The sequence below is a fragment of the Mandrillus leucophaeus genome, unplaced genomic scaffold (genome assembly GCF_000951045.1).
Source record: "Mandrillus leucophaeus isolate KB7577 unplaced genomic scaffold, Mleu.le_1.0 Scaffold659, whole genome shotgun sequence".
Taxonomy (NCBI): Eukaryota; Metazoa; Chordata; class Mammalia; order Primates; family Cercopithecidae; genus Mandrillus; species Mandrillus leucophaeus.
In genome coordinates this window covers 1740566-1763680 of record NW_012107130.1, presented here as the reverse complement: position 1 = coordinate 1763680, position 23115 = coordinate 1740566, and the positions used below count along the sequence as shown (strand labels likewise).

Here is a 23115-nt window from a genome sequence, read left to right as displayed (position 1 = left end):
GGCCTCCCAAAGTGCTGGGATTACAGGCGTGAGCCATCGCACCTGGCCAATTTTTTTTTTAATTAGCTGGGCATAGTGGCTTGGCACCTGTGGTCCCAGCTACTCGAGAGGTTGAGGTGGGAAGATCGTTTGAACCCAGGAGGGGTTAAGCTGAGGCCATGCCACTGCACTCCAGCCTGGGTGACAGAGGGAGACCCTGTCTCAAAAAGGAAAAAAAGGCTGGGAGTGGTGGCTCACACCTGTAATCCCAGCACTCTGGGAGGCTGAGGCAGGTGGATCATCTGAGGGAGTTCAAGACCTCGTCTCTACTAAAAATAGAAAAATTAGCTGGGCATGGTGGCAGGCGCCTGTAATCCCAGAACTTTGGGAGGCCGAGGTGGGCGGATCACCTGAGGTTGGGAGTTCGAGACCAGCCTGACCAACATGGAGAAACCCTGTCTCTACTAAAATACAAAATTAGCCAGGCATGGTGGCACGTACCTGTAGTCCCAGCTACTCAGGAGATGGAGGCAGGCAAATCACTCGAATCCGGGAGGCAGAGGTTGTGGTGAGCCGAGATGGTACCACTGCACTCCAGTCTGGGCAACAAGAGTGAAACTCTGTCTCGAAAAGAAAAGAAAAACAGGAATTGCACCCTGCAAAATTCTCATTAGGTATATTAACCATATAGGTTGACCTATACCTCTTCATTGGGAAATTGAAGATGGCCTCAGCTAAATCCTGCCTCCAAAATTAGAAATAACAGCTTCAGTTGACTTTCTTGACCTTCAGGGCAGAGAACAAAGTCTGATTCTTTTACTCACTCCAGCTTCTTCCTGAATTAGGTAGACTATGTTATTAATGGTGAAGTCAGAAGTTTTTAAAAAAGGAAGGCTCTAGCAGTGTCTTAATTTAGCAGTATCTTGGTTAGATCACCAGAACCAATGTCTGGTTTTCAGCTTTTCCAGGTTCAAAATTTCATTGGCATATCCAGAAATTGTCAGTCTCGCTGATTGATTCACACCAACCAAACTCAAAAGATTTCTATGAGCATGAATGGCAATTTGCTAACTCAGTGAGAACGGCCAAACAGACCAGAAGACTCATGTACAAGCCAAGGCAAGCTTTGCTGTTGACTATATGGAAACACAAAGAAGTTGCTCTTGACCTCCCGTTTTTCCAGGTTCTATGAGGACCACTTTTTCAAGCCTAGCAGTCAATATATTCTACATCATTACAGGTTTCTTTTATATAAAAACCATTTCAGTCATACCTTTGTATGGATATATCCTAGTCACCTGGTTGAATTGGGTCACATGTAAAACATCTCTAAAATCTGTTTCTTCTGCATTCCTGCAGCCTTAGCCTAGGCCCTCATCATTTCTTCCTGCCACATTCATTCAACAGTTTTTTTTTTTAATTTTTTATGGTAACTACTCAGGAGTCAGGTGTTGTGCTTGAATGGTCGATGGCAACCCCTCTCCAACTTCAAATCTTAATTGGTCAGTTCCGTGCTTAAAATCCTTAAGGCCAGGGACAATTGTAGGTTACACTTGTAACCCCAGTGCTTTGGGAGGCCAAGGCAGGAAGGTTGCTTGAGGCCAGGAGTTCAAGACCAGCCTGGGCAACATAGGGAGACCTCGTCCCTATATTTAAAAAAGAAAAACCCTTAAGTGGCTTCCTATTGCCTGCAGCAGTGGTTCTCAAAGTTTAGTGTGGCTCAGAATCACCTGGAAGACTTGTTAAAACAGATGGCTGGGCCCCAATCCCAGAATTTCTGATTCAGTAGGTCTAGGGTGAGAACCAAGAATTTGTGTTTCTGACAAGCCAAAACCACTGGCATAGGGAATCAAGTTTAAACCCCCAAACGTTCACAAAATCTTTCACAATCTGCCTCTAACTTACCTTTCTAGCCGAATCTCTTGCCACTCTCCCCGTATCTGCTATTTTTAACCATATGCAGTGCCAAAGCTCATTTTAAGCATCCCTTTCATGCTTCTACACACATTCTTCCTGGAATTCATCTGGCCCTCCACTTCTGCAGACTAGCCTTAAGGCAGATGATCACTTTCTTTATGCTCCCAGAGCACTGTATATCTATCAGCAGTTTTAACATTGCTCACATCATATCCTAATTACTGCTGTATATCTGTTTTTCCGCTAGTCTGAGTTTTTGGAAGGCTGACAAAATATTTTCATCTTGTCTCCATATTCCCTAGCACAGTGCCTCGTATATAATAAGTGCTCAGGGAATGTTTGTTGAGTGAATCTGTGATTTTTTTTTTTTTTTTTTTTGAGACAGAGTCTTGCTCTGTCACCCAGGCTGGAGTGCAGTGGTGCGATCTTGGCTTACTGCAACCTCCGCCTCCTGGGCTCAAGTGATTCTCTTGCCTCAGCCTCCCAAGTAGCTGGGATTACAGGCGCCCGCCACCATACCATGCCTGGCTCATTTTTGTATTTTTGGTAGAGATGGGGATTTACTATGTTGGCCAGGTTGGTCTTTAACTCCTAACCTCAGGTGATCCTGCCCACCTTGGCCTTCGAAAGTGCTGGGATTATAGGCGTGAGTCACTGTGCCTGGCCATGAATTTGTGATTCTAAAACTTCTGAGTGTTACATGTAGCAACATATATAGAATCATATAATATGGATTTTGCTTTGAGAATTGCACATCTTAAAATGAGGACATACGGAGATATTGTAAAACATGGAAACAACACATTAATTATAACCGGGTTGTAAATAACACATTTGACAATATGAAGTGTTTTCAAAAAGACATTAGGGTATTCTTTTTTTTTAAATCTTAAAATGTATACGACTCAACTTTTAAATCTTGAATATAGAATAGCCAATCACTACATATTAATTATAGCAGTCAATCCCATTAGTTAAAATAGCAAAGCATACCAAAAATCTACACAATACATAAAAACAAAAGTGCCAAATATTCAGCAATGAACATTGAAGTAGAAAGTAAACATTAGAACGTCACTTGTTATGACTTTAGGAAAATGCCAGCAATTAAAAACCCTAATAAATAATACTGGGAATTCAGAGGAGGACAACTGAGTTTATGAAGTGGGAGGGAAGGAGGTTTTAATACTAATGAGACTAAAGGAAAATAACATATCGCTCTTAACGATTTAGTATTTAGTTGGTCATTGGCAAGGAATGCACAGAGTATGGAAGAAGGAGATAGCCCCTATGCCCAGATAAAAGGGAGCTGACCTGAAGGTAGAGCTGGGAACCTTAATCAGAGTAAACAGCAAGAACCAGGAAGAGAGAGTTAAGTAGCTGGTACACTGTGACCAAGCAGATGGGTCCCCAGTTTCTGGGTGAAGGCTGTACTTTGAATCATCCTTAACTGTTTTCAAACTTCGAACCACTTATTTCAAATGAGAAAATGCTATGAAAGTGGTTTCAGTGCTCTTTAATGGTCTCTAAGTTTTGTATCTATGGTGGTAAAATGGATTCCTGTTGATCTCAAAGTCTTACCTTTTCCTTCCTCTGGTCAATGCAAAGTGAGGAAAATGGAAAGAAACCATCATACTTTGGGGTACTGGTCTCCCCGGATTGATGGTAGTAGCAGGCATGTGTGAATATCTCAGAGTGTTTATGCTTCTTTTTGTGGCAAAGTACTTTGCAAACTGGTCACAAGGTGGTGTGCACACATCAGGTTTTCTTTATAATTTCATTCAGGATTGATATTCTGTGCCTTTGGTACAGGGGAGGAAGACAAGACAGTTTCCTGTATCACCAGATCTCAGCTGCACTCTCTGCCTGTGAGGTCAGAAGTGTGGTGGAGCCTCAGATTTCTAAATGCTTGATGGCACAGTTAGGCACTGAAGAGCCAGGGAAAATCAGAGGGAAACAGAAAGAGGGGAGGGGAGAAAAGGGGAAGAGAGGCAACTGGGAGTGCTGATTCTCTCTGCTCTCCTCTTACCCCAACCCATGGTGAGCAGCTACCTAAGATTTACTGCTCCTCTAATTAGGATCCCTTGCTTGTCTTGTATAGACAAAGTGTGTTCAGCTATGATGGGCGAGTGGTGGGGGGAATGTTTCCCAGTGGAGGAGACAGTTATTAGTAGACATCTGTAGGATAGCTGATAAGCTCTTAGCTATCTGCTAAGTGCCCAGCACTGACCTTGGGCCTATGAAGGGTACAAAAAACAAAAGCATCCCACAAAAAAACAATATGGCATTATACCTAAAATCTGACTGAGGAGTCAAAATTAATGCACACAAAACAAATGTCAAAATATTCCATTCTGACTGGGTTCAGTGGTTCATGCCTGTAATCTCAGCACTGTGGGAGGATTGCTTCAGTTCAGGAGTTCAAGACCAGCCTGGACAACACAGGGAGACCCTGTCTCTACATAAATTAAAAAAAAAAAATTAGCCGGGAGTGGTGGCACATACCTGTGGTCCCACCTACTTGGGAGGCTGAGGTGGAAGAATCACTTGAGCCCAGGAGTTTGAGGCTGCAGTGAGCTGAGATCATGCCAGTGCACTCCAGCCTGGGTGACAGAGTAAAACCACGTCTCAAAAAAGAATTCAACTCATACAGTAAGTACATTCAAAATAACATCATAAAATTGGTGAGATCCGTGGAGATGGAGATCATGGTAGTAGAGGAATGCCACAGGGAGAGGGAATTTTTTTTTCTTTTTTTTTGAGTCAGAGTCTCACTCTGTCACCCAGGCTGGAGTGCAGTGACGCCATCTTGGCTCACTGCAACCTCCGCCTCCCTGGTTCAAGCAGTTCTCCCGCCTCAGCCTCCCGAGTAGCTGGGATTACATGTGTGCACCACCACGCCCAGCTAATTTTTTTTGTATTTTTAGTTTCGCCACGTTGGCCAGGCTGGTCTCAAATTCCTGGCCTCAAGTGATCCGCCCGCCTCAGCCTCTCAAAGTGCTGAGATAACAGGCGTGAGCCACTGTGCCCAGCCAGGGAAGGGGAATTTGTATTAGGTTTTGAAAAATGAGTAAAATTTTGCTGTCCAGAGAGGAAGAATGCGGCAAGCCTTCATTATTAATGTCCTGATGAATAGTTCCTGACAACTATAGCTGTTTCATCATCAGGAAAATAGTGTGTGCAACTCAATAAGTGAAATTGTCTCTTGATTTTTCTTTATAAAACTGAAAAGGAAACACAAATGAAGATAATGCAGACTTAGTTGTGACTTGAATTTTGGATCATCCTTTGAGAACTCTGATCTTCTTGATAAGCAGGGACAGTTGCTACAGATTAGGGCATGTGTGGTAGTCAGCATCAGGGAGGCAGGACTTTGTTGGTTTTTTTTTTCGAGATGGAGTTTCGCTCTGTTGCCCAGGCTGGAGTGTAGTAGTGCGATCTCGGCTCAATGCAACCTCCATCTCCTGGATTCAAGCAATTATCCTGCCTCAGCCTCCTGAGTAGCTGGGATTACAGGCATGCACCACCATGCCCAGCTAATGATGGTCAGGCTGGTCTCAAACTCTTGACCTCAAGTGATCCACCTGCCTCAGCCTCCCAAAGTGCTGGGATTACAGGTGTGAGCCACCGCGCCTGGCCGAGGCAGGACTTTTGAAATTGAGACACAGAAGGGATGACTGTATAAGGAAGTGTAAACCTGGAGACCAGAGTTCTGCCACTAATACCCTGTGCAACCTTGGATAAGTCTCTTAACCATCCTGGGCCTGTTTCCCACATCTGTCAAATGAGAAAAGTGGGAACCAACTAATTCTGACTTGGTGTGCACTTGACTTTTGGAAAGCAACCGATTTGCAATAAGTTTTTACCAGTTTAGTATATAATCTCTCCCCAGGATTTTTGCATTTTATCGTTTTGTAATATGGACTGCAGCAAAGAGAAAGTGTTAGTCTCCAGAAAACTATCAATTCAAGGCAAGTGTTACACCTTATTATGTTCATTGGCACAGTTGCTAATATTGCTCTATTGACTTGGTGCTAATTCTTCCCTAATTTCCACTGGTTGGAGTTTAGGAGGCAACTTATATCTTAGCCAAGGTAAGTGATAAGCTGGACGTGGTGGCTCACGCCTGTAATCCCACCACTTTGGGAGGCCAAGGTGCGCGGATCACGAGGTCAGGAGTTCAAGACCAGCCTGGCCAACATGGTGAAACCCTGTCTCTACAAAAATAGAAAAAAAAAAATTAGCCAGGCGTGGTGGCATGCACCTCGAATCCAAGCTACTTGGGAGGCTGAGGCAGGAGAATCACTTGAACCCGGGAGGCAGAGGTTGCTGTGAGCCGAGATCATGACATTGCACTCCAGCCTGGGTAACAAGCGAAACTCCGTCTCCCCAAAAAAAAAAAAAAAAAAAAAGTGATAAATGGGAAAACAGAGATAGGAAAAGAAATATAGTAAATTGCTCAAATATTATTAAACACTTAAACACTTCTCTCATAGTAACAAGGAGATAGCCTATTCGTGATTCATGGGGAAATGTGTACATGTTCAACTCACAAAGAGAAAGCTTTGAAATTAAAAGAAAAAGAATTCCTACTATGCCATTATTCAAAGATAGTAAAATTTCTACTTTGACCTCTGTTGACTAACTTCTTAAAGTTAGAACCAAGAGTTTAGCATTTGTCTGTGTGGTTAATTTTGACTTCCCAGTCAGATTTTTGAACCATTTCATACTCTTTTAAAACAAATAGTTTCACATTAGAGTTATACATGTTCTTAAGTTTGCAAGTTATCTTAAATCTTTTTCTCACTATGAGTTTCTGTTACATGTAAATTATTTTAAATAATCGAAATTATTCTATTTAGCCCATAGTTTAAGGTTTTCAGTATGTTTTTGGGAGAATTATAAACTAGAAAATACAGTTAACAGAGATTTTTCACATTGCTTCTAAATTCCCTCTTGTGTTTCAAAACAGGCACCTTTTTCAAAGTAAGCCCTAGTAGAGTTGTTACTTAATTTTTTTTTTAATAAGTATTTAAAGACTTCAGAATTCAAAAGATACAAAAGGGTATCCAGAGAAAAATTCCTCCCACCCCTGTTTCTTTCTCCAGGGACAAATGTGGATATTCTTCCAAAGAATTTCACCTGTATCCAAGACAATAGGTTTTCATATTCTTTTATCTGCCGCCCCCTCCTTCTTTTTCTTTTTGAGACAGAGTCTCTCTCTGTTGCCCAGGCTAGAGTGGAGTGATGCAATCTCGGCTCACTGCAAGCTCTGCCTCCTGGGTTCACGCCTTTCTCCTGCCTCAGCCTCCCAAATAGCTGGGACTACAGGCACCCGCCACTACGCCCGGCTAATTTTTTTGTATTTTTAGTAGAGATGGAGTTTCACCGTGTTAGCCAGGATGATCTTGATCTCCTGACCTCATGATCCACCCACCTCGGCCTCCCAAAGTGTTGGGATTACAGGCGTGAGCCACTGCGCCGAGCCTTATCTCCCTTTTTATACAAATGGCAGCATGCGTTACACACTGCACTGCTCCTTGCGTTTCTCACTTAACACTACCTCTTGAAGATCAGTCCATCTCTAACTACACAGAGTCTCCTCTTGATACCTGGTATCCCAATGAATGGATAGACTATACTTTATTTAATGAATCCTCTTTTAATGGACAGTTGAGCTGTTTCCAGTCTTCTTTTTTTTTTTTCAGATGGAGTCTCACTCTGTCTCCCAGGCTGGAGTGCAGTGGCATGATCTCGGCTCACTGCAACCTTCACCTCCTGGATTCAAGTGATTCTCCTACCTCAGCCTCCTGAGTTGCTGGGGTTACAGGTGTGCGCCACCACGCCCGGCTAATTTTAGTATGTTTAGTAGAAATGGAGTTTCACCATGTCGGTCAGGCTGGTCTCGAACTCCTGACCTCAGGTGATCTGCCCGCCTCGGCCTCCCAAAGCGCTAGGATTACAGGTGTGAGCCACCTCGTGTGGCTTGTTTCCAGTCTTTTGCTATTAACAACAAAAAACTAGCTCTTCCTGGGTGCCAAGTTCTGTTCCATATTGTTTCACATAAATCATTTTATTTAACCCTCAGCACTGCAGAGAAACCTTTCACCTACATGACTTCACACAAGGGTAATATATATGCCAGATAAATCCCTAGACGTACAATCTCTGGAACTGAGGCTGTGTGCATTTGATTTTGGCACATATAGTGGTTATGCCAATTCACCTCCCCACAAGGAATGTAAGCACATGCTTGATTGCTCCCATCATATGCTGTCAAAATTTGAGTTTTACTAATGGGATAGGTAAAAAATTGTGGTATTATAGTATGGCTTTATTTTGGATTTCCTTTGCTGTGAGTGAGGTTAAACATCCTTTTGTAAGTTCAAGGACAATTTTTATGTCCCTTTTCTATGAAATATTATAGTTTACTAATTTTTTATTTTAGTTTTAATTGACAAACAATAATTTAATATACTTTTATATTGAGTTGTCTTTTTCTCAGTAATATGTAGGCCCTCCATATAGTAGGGAAACTTGCCTGTGATACGAATTGCAAATGTTCCTTTGGCTTTGCTTATAAAGTTTTTTTGCCATGCAGAGTTTAAAAAGTTATACAGACGAATTTATCATTTTCTGTTTATTTCTGTCTTCAGGAACAGTTTTTCGTTTGTTTGTTTGTTTTTTTCCCAAGACGGAGTCTTGCTCTGTTGTCCAGGTGGGCGTGCAGTGGCACAATCTCCGCTCACTGCAACCTCCACCTCCCGGGTTCAAGCAGTTCTCTGCCTCAGCCTTCCGAGTAGCTGGGATTACAGGCGCACACCACTATGCCTAGCTAATGTTTGTATTTTTAGTAGAGACAGGGTTTCACCATGTTGACCAGGCTGGTCTCAAACTCCTGACCTCGTGATCCGCCTGCCTTGGCCTCCCAAAGTGTTGGGATTACAGGCGTGAGCCACCGAGCAAGCCCGGCCTTCAGGAACAGTTTCTTTTCTTTCTTTTTTTTTGTTGTTTGTTTTTTGGTTTTTTTTGAGATGGAGTCTCACTCTGTCACCCAGGCTGGAGTGCAGTGGTATGATCTCAGCTCACTGCAGCCTCTGCCTGCTGGGTTCCAGTGATTCTCCTGCCTCAGCCTCCCAAGTAGCTGGGACTACAGGCACACACCACCATGCCCGGCTAATTTTTGTATTTTTTAGTAGAGACAGGGTTTCACCATATTGGCCTCGAACTCCTGACCTCGTGATCCTCCCACCTCTGCCTCCCAAAGTGCTAGGATTACAGGCATGAGTCACTGCGCCAGGCCAGGGACAATTTCTAAGTGAAAAAAAACAATTTGGTTTCTGTTTTTACGTCATTATTAGAAAGCCTGAGGTTTTTTGTTTTTTTTTCTCATTGTTTCTTCTAGAATATTTATAACTTTATTTTTTTTAATTTTACTTTTTTTAAAAAAAAACTTGTATCTGTTTAGAATTTTCCCTGATTAAGGAGTGAAGGATAAATTATTTTTTTTCTAGATAGATACCTGATTCAGCTAACATTTATTGATTAATCTATCCTTCACAAATCAGAGATACCACTTTTTATCCTAAATTAAATTCTCATCTCGACAGAATTTTAGAATGAGATGGTGCATATAATTTTGTGATGCCAAATTTGGATGTTCTCTTCCTAATGCTTCCTAAGATAGTAATTATACAGCTTATTTATCATTTTTTATTGGAAAAAAAAGAGAGAACACATCAAACTTCTGAGAGCACATTATCCCAATAGAAATGTGTATGCTTTTGAGTAGAAGAAATAAAAAGGGAAAATTATAATTCTTTAATCGGATGGCTTTTAGAATAATCTTAGTTTTGTATTTTTTTTCTATAAACCCAGGAACTTGATAATCTTAGTTCTGTTTTATTTTATTTTCTTTTTTTTAAGACAGAATCTCAGTCTGTTACCCTGGCTGGAGTGCAGTGGCGTTGTCATGGCTCACTGTAGCCTCAACATCCCTGGACTCAGATGATCCTCCCACCTCAGGCTCCTGAGTAGCTGGGACTACAGGCATGTTCCACTACCCCCAGCTAATTTTTGTATCCTTTGTAGAGACAGGATTTTGCCGTATTGCCCAGGATGATTTTAAATTCCTGGGCTCAATAAATCCTCCCACCTTGGATTCCCAAAGTGCTTGGATTACAGGCATGAGCCACCGCATCTAGCCTTAGTTTTATTTTATTGAAGTGCACAGACAGTATAGTGGAAAGAATACTGGACTAGGAGGCAGGAGGTCTGTCAGCTCTTTGGTTTTTTGTTTTATTTATTTATTTATTTATTTTATTATTATTATTATTGAGACGGAATTTCGCTCTCGTTGCCCAGGCTGGAGTGCAGTGGCGTGATCTTGACTCACTGCAACCTCTGCCTCCCGGGTTCAAGTGATTCTCCTGCCTCAGCCTCCCAAGTAGCTGGGATTACAGGCACCTGCCACCATGCCTGGCTAATTTTTGTATTTTTAGTAGAGACAGGGCTTCACCATGTTGGCCAGGCTGGTCTCAAACTCCTGACCTCAAGTAATCCACCCGCCTCGGCCTCCCAAAGTGCTGGGATTACAGGCGTGAGCCACTGCGCTCAGCCAACTCCTGGCCTTTCTTACAGGTAGAATTATTTATGTAGTCCTCTGATTCTCTAGCACCATATATACCATGATAGGCTTATAAGCATCTATTATAATAGAGGTAGCTTCAATATTTTTGCTTGTCAATTAGACTTGAACTTTTGAGAGTACAGCCTGTGTATTATTCATCTTTGTATCTCTGCTCAGCTTCTGACATAGTTCCTGGTATATAATAGATACCCAGCTGAAAGAAAAGAATAAACATTTGCATACATGACTATATAGCTCCTATTTGATAGAAGTTGGAAAGGCCTCTATCAGAATCAGAGCATGTGAGCCTCCGCAGCTGGTAAAACCAAATAATTCATTCATTTGTTTTGTTTCTCTTTGAATGCATGAGAACCTGAACTTGAAATTGTTAAATGGCTTATAGTCTATTTTAAAGGTGTGATCTACAGGGTAAAAATCAGATATTTTCTCTGATTGTACATTTTAGCTTTTGCATTTTATTTTTAAAAGCTATGTTTCAATTGTAGGGGCACGCCTGTAGTCCCAGCTACTCTGGAGGCTGAGGCAGGAGGATTGCTTGAGGCCAGGAGTTCAAATCCAACCAGGTAACATAGGGAGACCCTGTCTCAAAAAAAAAAAGGCACACTTGGTGTGCTTGGTAAATAAGAATATTGATTAAAGTGAGATTAGGAAATAAATACAGAAACATCACACTTAACAAGCATTCAGACTTCTGTCAGTTACAGCTATCTGGAACATATTCAAGAACCCAGAGGGAATCTAAAAAAGCCTCTGAAGTTGGAGGAGAATAGCTCTCACAAAGCATGTGTACTTGATGTAGGAGGGAGAGGCACAGTGCCACTCACATGCCAAAGCCCTACTTACTGACTACACATTTTCATAAAAAAATTCCAAGGACTGCTTAGCATGTGTGGTCATTCGGCCTCCTTTCAAGACATTTTAGCTTGTTTCTGGTTTCAGCAGAAAAAAGATTAAAAGAACTCTCCCACCCATGCTGCCAAGAAGGCACTAAATAAAGTATTGTTGACACGAGCGTAAAAGTGATTCTCATGGTTTTCTTCAGAAATCATGGAAACTTACTTTGTGTTTATTTTTTAGTCTTTAAGAATTCTGCTGGACTCATGCAAAATCAGTTGTGACAATACTTAATTTATTCTACTTTTTAAAAAATCTGAGGTTTAAGAAGAGCGATATCCCTTTGATCTCACCTCTTTGAAAGGGGGTCATTAATTTGAGAAAGATTTCTTTATTCCTTTGAGTATTTAGATTATTAACCATAGGTTGAAATCCTCAATATGAAAGGAGCATGTATAAACTTCTTTGCATAATTTGGTAAAAGCTATATAAGTAAGTCAAGGTAAAAAGTCAAAAGGCATGTTTAAGTGATTTGGGGACTTTTTTTTTTTTTTTGAGTCGGAGTCTCCCTCTGTAGCCCAGGCTGGAGTGCTGCAGTGTGATGTCGGCTCACTGCAACCTTTACCTCCCAGGTTCAAGCGATTCTTCTGCCCCAGCTTCCTGAGTAGCTGAGACTGCAGGTGTGTCACCACACACCTGGCTAATTTTTGTATTTTCGATTTTGTATTTTTGTATTTTGTATTTTTAGTAGAGACAGCGTTTCACCACGTTAGCCAGGCTGGTCTGGAACTCCTGACCTCAAGTGATCTGCCTGCCTTGACCTCCCAAAGTGCTGGGATTACAGGCAAGAGCTACTGCACCCGGCCGATTTGGGGGCCTATTTTAATGCATGCTAAATATGCTTTTTGTGTAGGGGCTATAGATTAATGAAAATTGGGATCATTCACTTCTCGCTTTCTTCTTCTATTTCTAGATTGCCAAAATGCTTTGGAGTTTTTAACTGAATCTAAGAAAAGTCCAAAATAGATTTGAGACTGTAAAAACAGAAACTGCAGCAAGGGGGATTCAGTGCCAATGCATCAACAAAAAAGACAGCCAGAGTTAGTGGAAGGAAATCTTCCTGTTTTCGTGTTCCCCACGGAGCTCATATTTTATGCAGATGATCAGTCAACACATAAGCAAGTGTTGACACTGTACAATCCCTATGAGTTTGCCTTAAAGTTCAAAGGTGAGTCTCCTAGCTCTATTTTCTGGGTTTTTAACTGCTCCCTACTAATTTTTTACTTGTAGAAACTAATTAAAAAAAAAAAAAAACCACTAATGGCCATTGTGACTTTTTCTTTCAGTTTTGTGTACTACTCCAAATAAGTATGTTGTCGTTGATGCTGCAGGTGCAGTAAAGCCTCAGTGTTGTGTGGATATGTAAGTCAAGATCACTTCTTGGTAACACGTTTTAAGTGTGTTAATATTTATGTTTTTAACTTGAGAAAAAAAGATATTTTCTTGAAGCTGTTCTCACATAGGCATTTATTATATCTTGAATTTTTGCTGAAAATTTGTCTATTAAAATTGTTTCGAAGAGATTCGGCCAAATACTTAATAATATTTCATATTGTTGGAGCTCATGTATGTGTTAGTATCTCCGTGAACATTTTCTCATTGTTGTGGTTTTAGTCATACCAGGGATGTATAAAGGTAAAGTTCTGACTTATTCCTTTAAATTTCTCCAGCTATGATAGGGGATTTAGCTTTCTTTGGAACATGCTGCTATTTGGAAAACTATAATACTACTGTCTAAGAACAATGGTAATATGAGTTCATCTGAAGTGATTCAACTAAAAGCCTGGAAGTTAATCTATATAAACAGGAAGCAGTTGTGTAACCACTCATCTGTAAAGTATTATTTGAGCTCTTCCAGATAATTTCATCTTAAGAGTGTCAGATAAATGATTGTTCAAGCTGTTCATATTTAATTTTTATTTTAGAACTAGTGGTGACCAGATGGATCCATTGACCAGCCCTTAATTTTAAGCTACCAAGTACACTGTATTTGTTTAAATCTTCTGTGAGAATGAGAAGCAGAATTCTTTTCTTTTGAATACTTTTTCACCAGCTCAAAGCCATAAAATGATGTATCTTTGAGAATGTTTCTGCACATTTTAAAAAATTTTCATTCAGTACACAATAAGCAAGAGCTATTACAAAGAAATGTAGTCTCTTGCCAAATAAATGTGTTACCTTTGACCTAATTGTTTTGTGTTCCCCGATAAGAACAAAATAAATGGAATTGCAGAAAACTCATAAGAATTACAGTGCTTGGCTAGGTGCAGTGGCTCACGCCTGTAATCCCAGCACTTTGGGAGGCTGAGGTGGGAGGATCACCTGAGGTCAGGAGTTCAAGAGCAGCCTGGCCAACATGGTGAAACCCCATCTCTACTAAAAATACAAAATAAAAATAAAAATAAAAATAGCTGAGCATGGTGGCAGGTGCCTGTAATCCCAGCTCCTGGGGAGGCTGAGGCAGGAGAATCTCTTGAACCCAGGAGGCAGAGGTTGCAGTGAGCAGAGACCACACCATTGCACTCCAGCCTGGGCAACAAAAGTGAAACTCTGTCTCAAAAAATAAAATAAAATTACAGTGCTGTATACTCTTTTCTCTTCAGAGAAGCAGAGGTGTATTATTGGCCTTCTGTTGCACTGGTAATAGTGGATTACTTACTTATTCAATTGCTTGTTTCTACCTGCATGCATGGGATTCAATTTTAAGTGTAGGGTGAGGTTTGTTGCCTAAACAATAAGTAAGTAGAAATGGAAATTTATGAGATGTTTGTGGGGAATAAACAATTGCATATATTTCTATTTAGTAAATGTTGCTGCACTGAGATATCCAGAAAAAAAAAAAGTCATTGCTAAAGATAATTTTCTTTCCTTTTTTTTTTTTTCAAATGAGACAGTCTTGCTCTCTTGCTGTGGCAGCGATCATAGCTTAGTGCAGCCTCAAGCTCTTGGGCTTGGGCTTAAGGGATCTTCCTACCTCAGCCTCCCAAGTAGCTAGGACTACACGCACACCACCAAGCCAGTTAATTTTTAAATTTTTTTGTAGAGACGGGGTCTCTGTGTTGCTTAGGCTGGTCTCAAACTCCTGGCTTCAAGTGATCCTGGCCTCAACCTCCCAAAGTGCTGGTATTACAGGTGTGAGCCACTGTACCTGACCAAAAAGGAATTTTCTTTACCTGTTATTTTTTTGCTTAAGACTTTTATTCTGTGTTTCAGATTATGTGCTTTCATCTAATATTTCTGAATTACTCATTTCCGAATTACTCATTTTTTTAACATCTTAGCAAATTTCTGTTTTTGAGTATTTGGTTGTAGTCAGTATATTAAAATATCTCACTGCATTCTGTTTGGCTGGCCCCCAGAAATCTAAACAGCATTTGTTATTTTTGCTGTTTTCAGTGTGATTCGTCATAGAGATGTTCGATCCTGTCACTATGGTGTAATAGACAAATTCCGTCTTCAAGTTTCTGAGCAAAGCCAGAGGAAGGCTTTGGGAAGAAAAGAGGTTGTTGCTACTCTTCTCCCATCAGCAAAAGAACAACAAAAGGAAGAAGAGGAAAAAAGAATAAAGGAACATTTAACTGAAAGTTTATTTTTTGAGCAGTCATTTCAACCAGGTAGTTTTGGGGTTGTTTTTAAAGCCCTTTTGATGTCTTACACATTATTAACTTTAAAATAATCAGGCAGCTAAGAATAATTACTAGAAAAATCATCTACCATTTCAAACATGGTCAACTACTTTAAAACTGAACCTAGAGAATCAGGGACCTGAAGTAGAACAAGAAGCCTGGAGGTGGATTTTGAGAGGAGGGAATACCCCTCACTGGACTAGGCTGTAAGGAGAGGGTAGATGTTGCTGTAGCCTTTTAAATATATCTGTATTTAAACATAAACATAAACATATCTAAGACTGCAGGCACCATACTTTATGAAGCTAGTAAATTTGGCAGTTCTATACTTCTGTTTCCATGACTTTCCTATATCCTTTCTCATTTAATTAGTTCCAAGGAAGAGAGAGATTGTGTTTGGCAATAGGCCAAGCTTAGTGCACTGTTCATATTATTTTGAAAAAAAAAACTCATTAAAGTTGAAGTTAATTAAACTAAGTAGATTATAATATCCCCTGTGGGCTATTAATTGAATCCCTCTCCAGCCCTCATTTCCTTCCAGCTTAGATATTCAGAAGTGTTATGATATATTCTTTCAACATTGACACTACCCTCATATTCAACTCTTTGGATGTCATTACCCCGTCTTCTTAACTTCTCATTATCTCCTCCTAAACCTGTTATAGTAGAAGGAAGATAAAATTTTCCATAGAAAAACAGGGAAACTGGAAACTTTTTGATGGTGATACCGATACATGAATATGATAGCAGCTGTCCTTGAAATTGCAACATTTTATGAAGGATTAAAAAAATCTAATTGCGGTTACATTCAGTCATATCAGTTTGTTCATCTTAGAATGTTTATTTCCGCCGGGCATAGTGGCTCACGCCTGTAATCCCAGCACTTTGGGAGGCCAAGGTGGGTGGATCATGAGGTCAGGAGATCGAGACCATCCCAGCTAACACAGTGAAACCCTGTCTCTACTAAAAACACAAAAAATTAGCCGGGCATGGTGGTGGGTACCTGTAGTCCCAGCTACTCGGGAGGCTGAGGCATGAGAATGGTGTGAACCCGGGAGGTGGAGCTTGCAGTGAGCCAGTGCCACTGCGCTCCAGCCTGGGTGACAGAGCGAGACTGTCTCAAAAAAAAAAAAAAAAAAAAGAATGTTTATTTCAATAACAGGAAGTAGTAGTGCCTCTTTGATTTACTGTAGCTAAGAGTCTCTTCCTAGTCCATTAGGGACCATCTAGATTTTCTGGTAATACCAGGACTAGTGACTAGGTAGTAGCTATTAGGTTGGTGCAAAAGCAATTGCGATTTTTGCCATTACTTTTAATTGCAAAAACCGCAATTACTTTTGCACCAACCTATAGTGGATTGTTTTATTCTGACCAATTAGTATCAACTGACAGGACCAGCTTTTCATCTTTTGAAGCTGAAAGAGAACCTTTGTCCAGTGTCACTCTGTCAGATCAATATTGTAAAGTTAACGTAGTTATGAAATGCAAGATTCCCTTTTTAAAATGCTTCCTCTGGTATAAGAAAGAAAGGCCATTTAATTTGTATTTGTTTTTTGAAGTTACACTTGTAATTTAAAATAGTCTTTGAAGTTCAGTTTTGTATTTAACAGATTGGTTTAATAACCAATCTGGAGTAAGGAATAATAAGGAGTAAGGTTTAGGGTATATGTGTATGTAAATATATGTAAGGAGAACTTTATTCCTCTTATTGTGAAATTTATTAAAATTCAGGTGAAGATCATGCTAAGAGGCTAAATAATTATAGTATGTATTGTCTTATTTTGTTTTATTTTTTATTTTTTGAGAAAGGGTTTGTCTCTGTCGCCCAGGCTAGAGTGCAGTGGTGCCATCATAGTTCACTGCAGCCTCCAACTCCTGGATTCAAGTAATCCTCCTGCATCAGCCTCCCGAGTAGCTGGGACTACAGGTGCTCGTCACCACACCCAGGGTCTCACTATGTTGCTCAGGCTTGTCTTGAACTCCTAGCCTCAAGCAGTCCTCCTGCCTCAGCCTCCTAAAGTACTGGGATTACAGGCCTGAGCTCCCGCACCCGGCCTTATTTCATTTTTCTAACAAACCTTGGTGTCTAAAGTATATTAGAGAGTTTTTCTAATTATAAAATTGGAGTAGGCAGATGAATGAGGATAGGTGATGCTAGCATAACACATGGTGATCTCTGTTTTGGGGGAAAAAATTCTCTAATCCATTCCTGTAAGGAAGCTCAATGAAGGCAGGCACTTTTCCTAGTACTATTATATCCTCAGTACCTAGCGCAGGGCCTGGCACAGAGAAGCTACATAATGAATTTGTAAATGAGCTGAGCTAGGAAGGCTGGACTTCAGGTCTGGTAAGGGTCTGTGGGAATGGTGAGTTTTTTTGTTTTGTTTTGGCTTACAAGGTTTTCATGGCTATGACAGCTGTTTAGAGGAAGGGTGATACCACAGTACAGCCCCATTCACAGTCCTGGCCAACATGTCCCATTTATGGGTAGTTACCCCAATGTGTCTAATAACCTGGAAGTAAGTTGAGTAAAGTTTTCTTCTTTAATAGAATATCATGATGACTGATTTCGTCTCCTGTCTATTAAATTTACAGGAATTTATATGTCGTTTCCAATATGTGGAAAACTCAGGTTTTTACGTTTTTCTGAACTAAAATGTTGAAAATTAATTGAGATTGTTTTGGGAGGCTTTGAAATGTCATTACTTTTACAAGTCCTTAGCTTAGAGAATATTTCAACAAATGCATATTATTAAAGTATTAGAGGTACAACAGTGTTGTGAGACTCACTTTTAGCAGGAAAATGGTTGATGGCTACATTATGAAAAATTTGGATTTTGAAATATATTGAAAGTCAGTAAAAATGAGAAAAATTTAAGTTTATTGTATAAAACACATATAGCAATAACATAAGAAAATGTACCTGTAATCTCACACACTTAACACATCTGCTTATATAAGTGTTCCATGTTACTTTCCAGACCTTGCCTATGTGCATAAGTATATCTTGTGAGTTTTTTTATTCAACAGAAATTTAAGTATACTTTCATAAAATACTAGAGCTCAGGTTATTAAAAAGCCATTTTAAAAGATACATCTGAATATTAGTGGGTTTGTCTTAATTACATTATTAATGAACTGCTATGTCTATGCTATAATGTTTGAGTCAGTACCCTCTGGCTTAAGAAAAGTATAGTCTTAATTATTGTTTATAATAATAAAAAAATTGAAAATAACTGAAAAGTCCATCAATTGGGAATTGATTAAATTATAAATATTCATAAGGTAGTGTGCCAGGCAGACATTTACGAGGATCTGATAGAATGATGAATGCTTATACATTGTCATATAAAGAGCTTCAAATATATTTCTAAGTAAGGAAAAAAAAACCAGTTATATAACAGTATGTATAATATGGCCTTATTTATGTCAAAGATTCTCCTACATGTTTATACGGGCATTTGTAAAATCTAAAAGGATACATACCAAGCTGCTAACAGTGTTAGCTCTAGGAGGGTGGAATTATGGAGGAACATTCACGTTTTCTACATCTTTATAACATATTTTACAACGATCCTGTAGTACTAGGGGGAAAAAAGCTTTTTCCATTTTGAAAAATTTCAAGCATTTATGTAAATGTTTTTGGAATACTAAAAATTCCAATTTCTCTAAATACTACATGTTCTCTAAATACTAAAAATTATTTGAAATTACCTTTATTGTGGGTTTGCAGTGAATGGTGTACTTGTCATAAATAACTGTTTTCCTTAAGAATTCATCCTTGCAACAAAGATAACTATAAAGGTACTCTATTAACTGAAACAAGACTTGGGGTTTTTCTTTTAGGTATTTCTGCTATTGTTTCATTCCAAGCAATAATTACTATAAAATTTGAATTTGTTTTCACCTCTCTGGCTCTGATGAAGTTCAGTTAACGCCACACAACAGCTAAGGTATTAATAATTTAGAAAAGTTCCATTTAATAATAGAATGAACAGCATTATTTCATTAATGAAACACAAAGATTGTGTTGCTGTTGGCTATTCCTTTTAATGAAAGGAAAGGTAGTGGGAAAAGCTGTATGAAAGAAAATGCTGTTACTGGGTTTCTTAAAAATACGGGTATGTATACTATACAAATAGAGTCAGAACTGTAGAATAGCAGGTGTGATAACATTTTTAATTTTTTTTTTTTTTTGAGACGGAGTCTTGCTCTGTCACCCAGGCTGAAGTGCAATGGTGCAGTTTAGGCTCACTGCAACCTCCACCTCCCGAGTTCAAGCGATTCTCCTGCCTCAGCCTCCTGAGTAGCTGGGATTACAGGCGCCTGCCACCACACCCGGCTAATTTTTGTATTTTTAGTAGAGATGGGGTTTCACCATGTTGGCCAGGCTGTTCTCAAACCCCTGACCTCATGATCCACCTACTTTGGCCTCCCAAAGTGCTGGGATTACAGGCGTGAGCCACCATGCCCGGCCTTTTTAAAAAATCTTTTAGAATTTTATTTTAGGAACATTTAACATGAGACCTAGTCTCTTAATGAATGTTTGTGTACAATAAAATATTGGTTAAATGGAGGGATAACGTCGAGTAGATTTCTAGGACTCACTCAGTTTACATAATTGAGACCTATGCCCATTGATTAGCAATTTGCATTATCCTCCTCCCCCAGCCCCTGGCAACTACCATTTTGCTCTCTGCTTCTATGAGTTTGACTATTTTAGATTTCCTGTATAAGTGGAATCATGCAGTATTTGTCCTTCTGTGACTGGCTTATTTCACTTAGCGTATTTGCCAGATACCGTTTCTGCTGTTTTCTTCTTTGCTATAAATGGGTTAGAGCAGAGGGAAACACTTTTGGTTCCTTAACATTTTCAAAATTGATAGCAGGATGTACAGTTATTAGGATCAAACCTATCTGGGGAGCTCCTTAAAATATTCCCAAAAGGTAGTGGAGGTCTAGTGTGGCAGGCTCAAATTGAATATACACAGGCAAGCCACTGGGGTACTGGAAGAAAATATCAGAACTTCAATTTATATTTATTTTTAGCACATTCTTCCAAAAATCTATTTGTATGTTTTATATTAAGCCTAACAGTACAGAACTTGTGCATATAATTTTAAAATGTGCATACATTGATGATACATGCTTGAATACTTTCTACTGACTAGGGTGGGATGGTCGGGGGAGTTGGTGACCACCTTTCAGTAAGAGCTCACTACCTCACAATGCCACGTCAGCATTCCATCCTGCAATGATTCAGACCAGTTAAGACATGGGCTTCCACATCAGCCCAGCAGTTAACTCTCTGACGGATGAAAACGATGGGGAAACAATCGGAGAAGTTAGACAAAATCAGAATTCTGGTGAGTGGCGGCCAGTGTATGTGAAGGAACTTTTGTCTTAAAGTTTTTAGAAGGAAGCTTAGGGATTTTTGTCTTTTTACAGAAAACAGAGCTGTCTCCTCAGGACCTAGTTTACTAACTGTCTTCCTGGGAGTGGTGTGCATTGCAGCCCTGATGCTGCCTACAATGGGGGATGTGGAATCGCTGGTGCCTCTCTACCTCCACTTAAGTGTGAATCAAAAATTAGTGGCTGCTTATATCTTAGGTAAGGGTTTTAAAGATGCATTTGGGACATATGTGTAGGATTTTATGTGTTTATGGGTGGTGGTGGTTTGATTTTTTTTTTTTTTTTTCCTGAAGAACAGGTAAAGAAATGTTTCAAGAGCAGGTTGAGGTCAGGTGCCTTTGAAGACTTTTTCAGCTCACATTTAGTTCTTTTTAGCTTATTTATCTAGTACCTGATACTGTATTCAATTATTTTCCTTTTGCCGACTTACAATGTCATAAAACATGTATAAAATGTAAACCGCATGCATTCCATGATACAGCATTTCTACTTTTAGGAATTGCTCCTAGGGAAACAAAGTACATGTGGTGATAAAGATGAATAATGCAGCCTTGTTTAATATTGTGAACCTTTCTCTTTTATTATTATTTTTTCTTTACTTTTGAAGGCACCATGTTCAGAACTTTTTAAGCCAATTCCCTTATTTCCTGTTGATTCACTATTTCAGTCATCCTGGCTTGAAATCTTAAGAGTTAATTATTTCAATGGAACAAATATTTATTCTGTACCTTCCATGTGTTGAGGATTAGTGTTCTGGTGATGAGTGACTTTCCTCATGTTCTCCTCTCACCTTTGCTTAGATGCCAACTCTTTTCGGTATTCCCTGGCATATGTGCTTTCTCTTATTTATTTATTTATTTATTTAGAGACGAAATTTCCCTCTTGTTGCCCAGGCTGCAGTGCAATGGCGCATTGTCAGCTCACTGCAAGCCTCGCCTTCCAGGTTCAAGCGATTCTCCTGCCTCAGCCTCCCGAGTAGCTGGGATTACAGGCATGCACCACCACACCCAGCTAATTTTGTATTTTTAGTAGAGACGGGGTTTCTCCATGTTGGTCAGGGTGATCTCGAACTCCCAACCTCAGGTGATCTGCCCAACTCGACCTCCCAAAGTGCTGGGGTTACAGGCGTGAGCCACCAGGCCTGGCTGCTCTCTTTTATTTTGAGAATCATCTTCTTGATGATTCTCTTGATCGTCTACCTTCTGTCTGTGTTCCTTCTTTTTCTTCCCCCATTCATTCCCACCCCCAACCATCCATCATATTGTCATATTTATTTCTCTTTTGCTCTCATGACCACCCCCTAGTCAAAAATCTTCAGTGGTTCCCCATAATCCATACGATGAAGTATATAACCTTCAGTGCCATAGTTTGGCATTTAAGACTCTCCACAATCTGAGACCTCTCTGAGCCAAATTTGTCTAGCTGCTTCCTCCTGTAAATCATTGCCTAAAGCCTTTTAGATTATTCACTCATTCTGGAAAAGCTCCTCTAGAGGCCTGGTTCTCCAGGCCCTTACTCATGCCATTCCCTCACCTGAAATGCCTGCCCATCTCCTCGTTCTCTCTCTCTTTCCTGTCCATGTCTTTTTTTTTTTTTTTTTTTTGTCTATTTTTCATTTTTATGTGTTTTCATTTATTGTTTATTTTTTTGCGATAAAGTCTCACTCTGTCACCCAGGCTGAAGGGCAGTGGGTGGCCGGATCTCAGCTCACTGCAACCTCCGCCTCCCCAGTTCACTCCCCAGTTCTCCTGCCTCAGCTTCCCAAGTAGCTGGGATTACAGGTGCTTGCCACCACACCCGGCTAATTTTTGTATTTTCAGTAGAGACGGGGTTTTGCCACGTTGGCCAGGCTTGTCTTGAACTCCTGACATCAGGTAATCCACCTGCCTTGGCCTCCCAAAGTGCTGGCATTACAGGCGTGAGCCACCATGCCTGGCCCCTGTCCATCTTGTAAAGCAGCTTTTTATCATTGGGGGCAACTTTTCTGACTGCCCCAGTCTCATGTGATTATCCTCCGTCTCTGTACTTTTTTTTTTTTTAAATGACACTTTCATCATCCTTCATTTAGGACTGAGCATATTCTTATTCTTATTTTATATTTTATATATTCTCTCTTCAAAAGAAAGAAGCAAAGCAGGAATGCCATGCTTCTGTCTCTTTGTGGCCCTAGGGCCCTGGGATACAGGTAGACTCTTGATGCTTCTGTTAACAAAGTCGACTGGCTTTACCCATGCTTTAAAATGGCACATCTGCTGTTATGGCTGATGTGACTGAATAAAGTAGGAGGTATGTTTGATAGTTTGCTGTGGCCAGACATTAGTGATTTAATTAAATCTCTCCAGTGACTGCCCATTGCTATAAATTGGATTTCTTCTTTATAATATCAACAAAATTCAAATTGACTTTGAGTTCTTGGTAGAGTGCCTGCCTATGTGCTATGTTTTATTTGTTCACTGAGGTCCAAACAATTGCTTATTGAATGAAATATTCTATTAGATGCATATCTTTAACTGTTCTCCATTTTTTTTCTTTCAGGTCTTATCACAATGGCCATACTTAGAACATGAGCAAGGATTTCAGTTGACTTCTGAAGTAAATCTATCTTGAAAATATGAATGTGGACTGCCTTTTATCTCT

General features: G+C 39.9%; 1 protein-coding gene across 1 annotated transcript in view; it reads left to right on the top strand.

Moving 5' to 3' along the window:
- Positions 1 to 23114, top strand: part of MOSPD1 (motile sperm domain containing 1) — a 26001-nt gene extending 2887 nt beyond the window's left edge. Inside the window, exons 2-6 of the mRNA XM_012001334.1 lie at positions 12354 to 12608; positions 12727 to 12802; positions 14837 to 15054; positions 20515 to 20676; positions 23014 to 23114. Coding sequence (XP_011856724.1) covers positions 12455 to 12608; positions 12727 to 12802; positions 14837 to 15054; positions 20515 to 20676; positions 23014 to 23045 — 642 coding nt within the window. The 5' untranslated portion in view covers positions 12354 to 12454 and the 3' untranslated portion in view covers positions 23046 to 23114. The remainder of the gene's footprint in view (positions 1 to 12353; positions 12609 to 12726; positions 12803 to 14836; positions 15055 to 20514; positions 20677 to 23013) is intronic.
- The last annotated feature ends 1 nt before the right edge of the window (position 23115 follows it).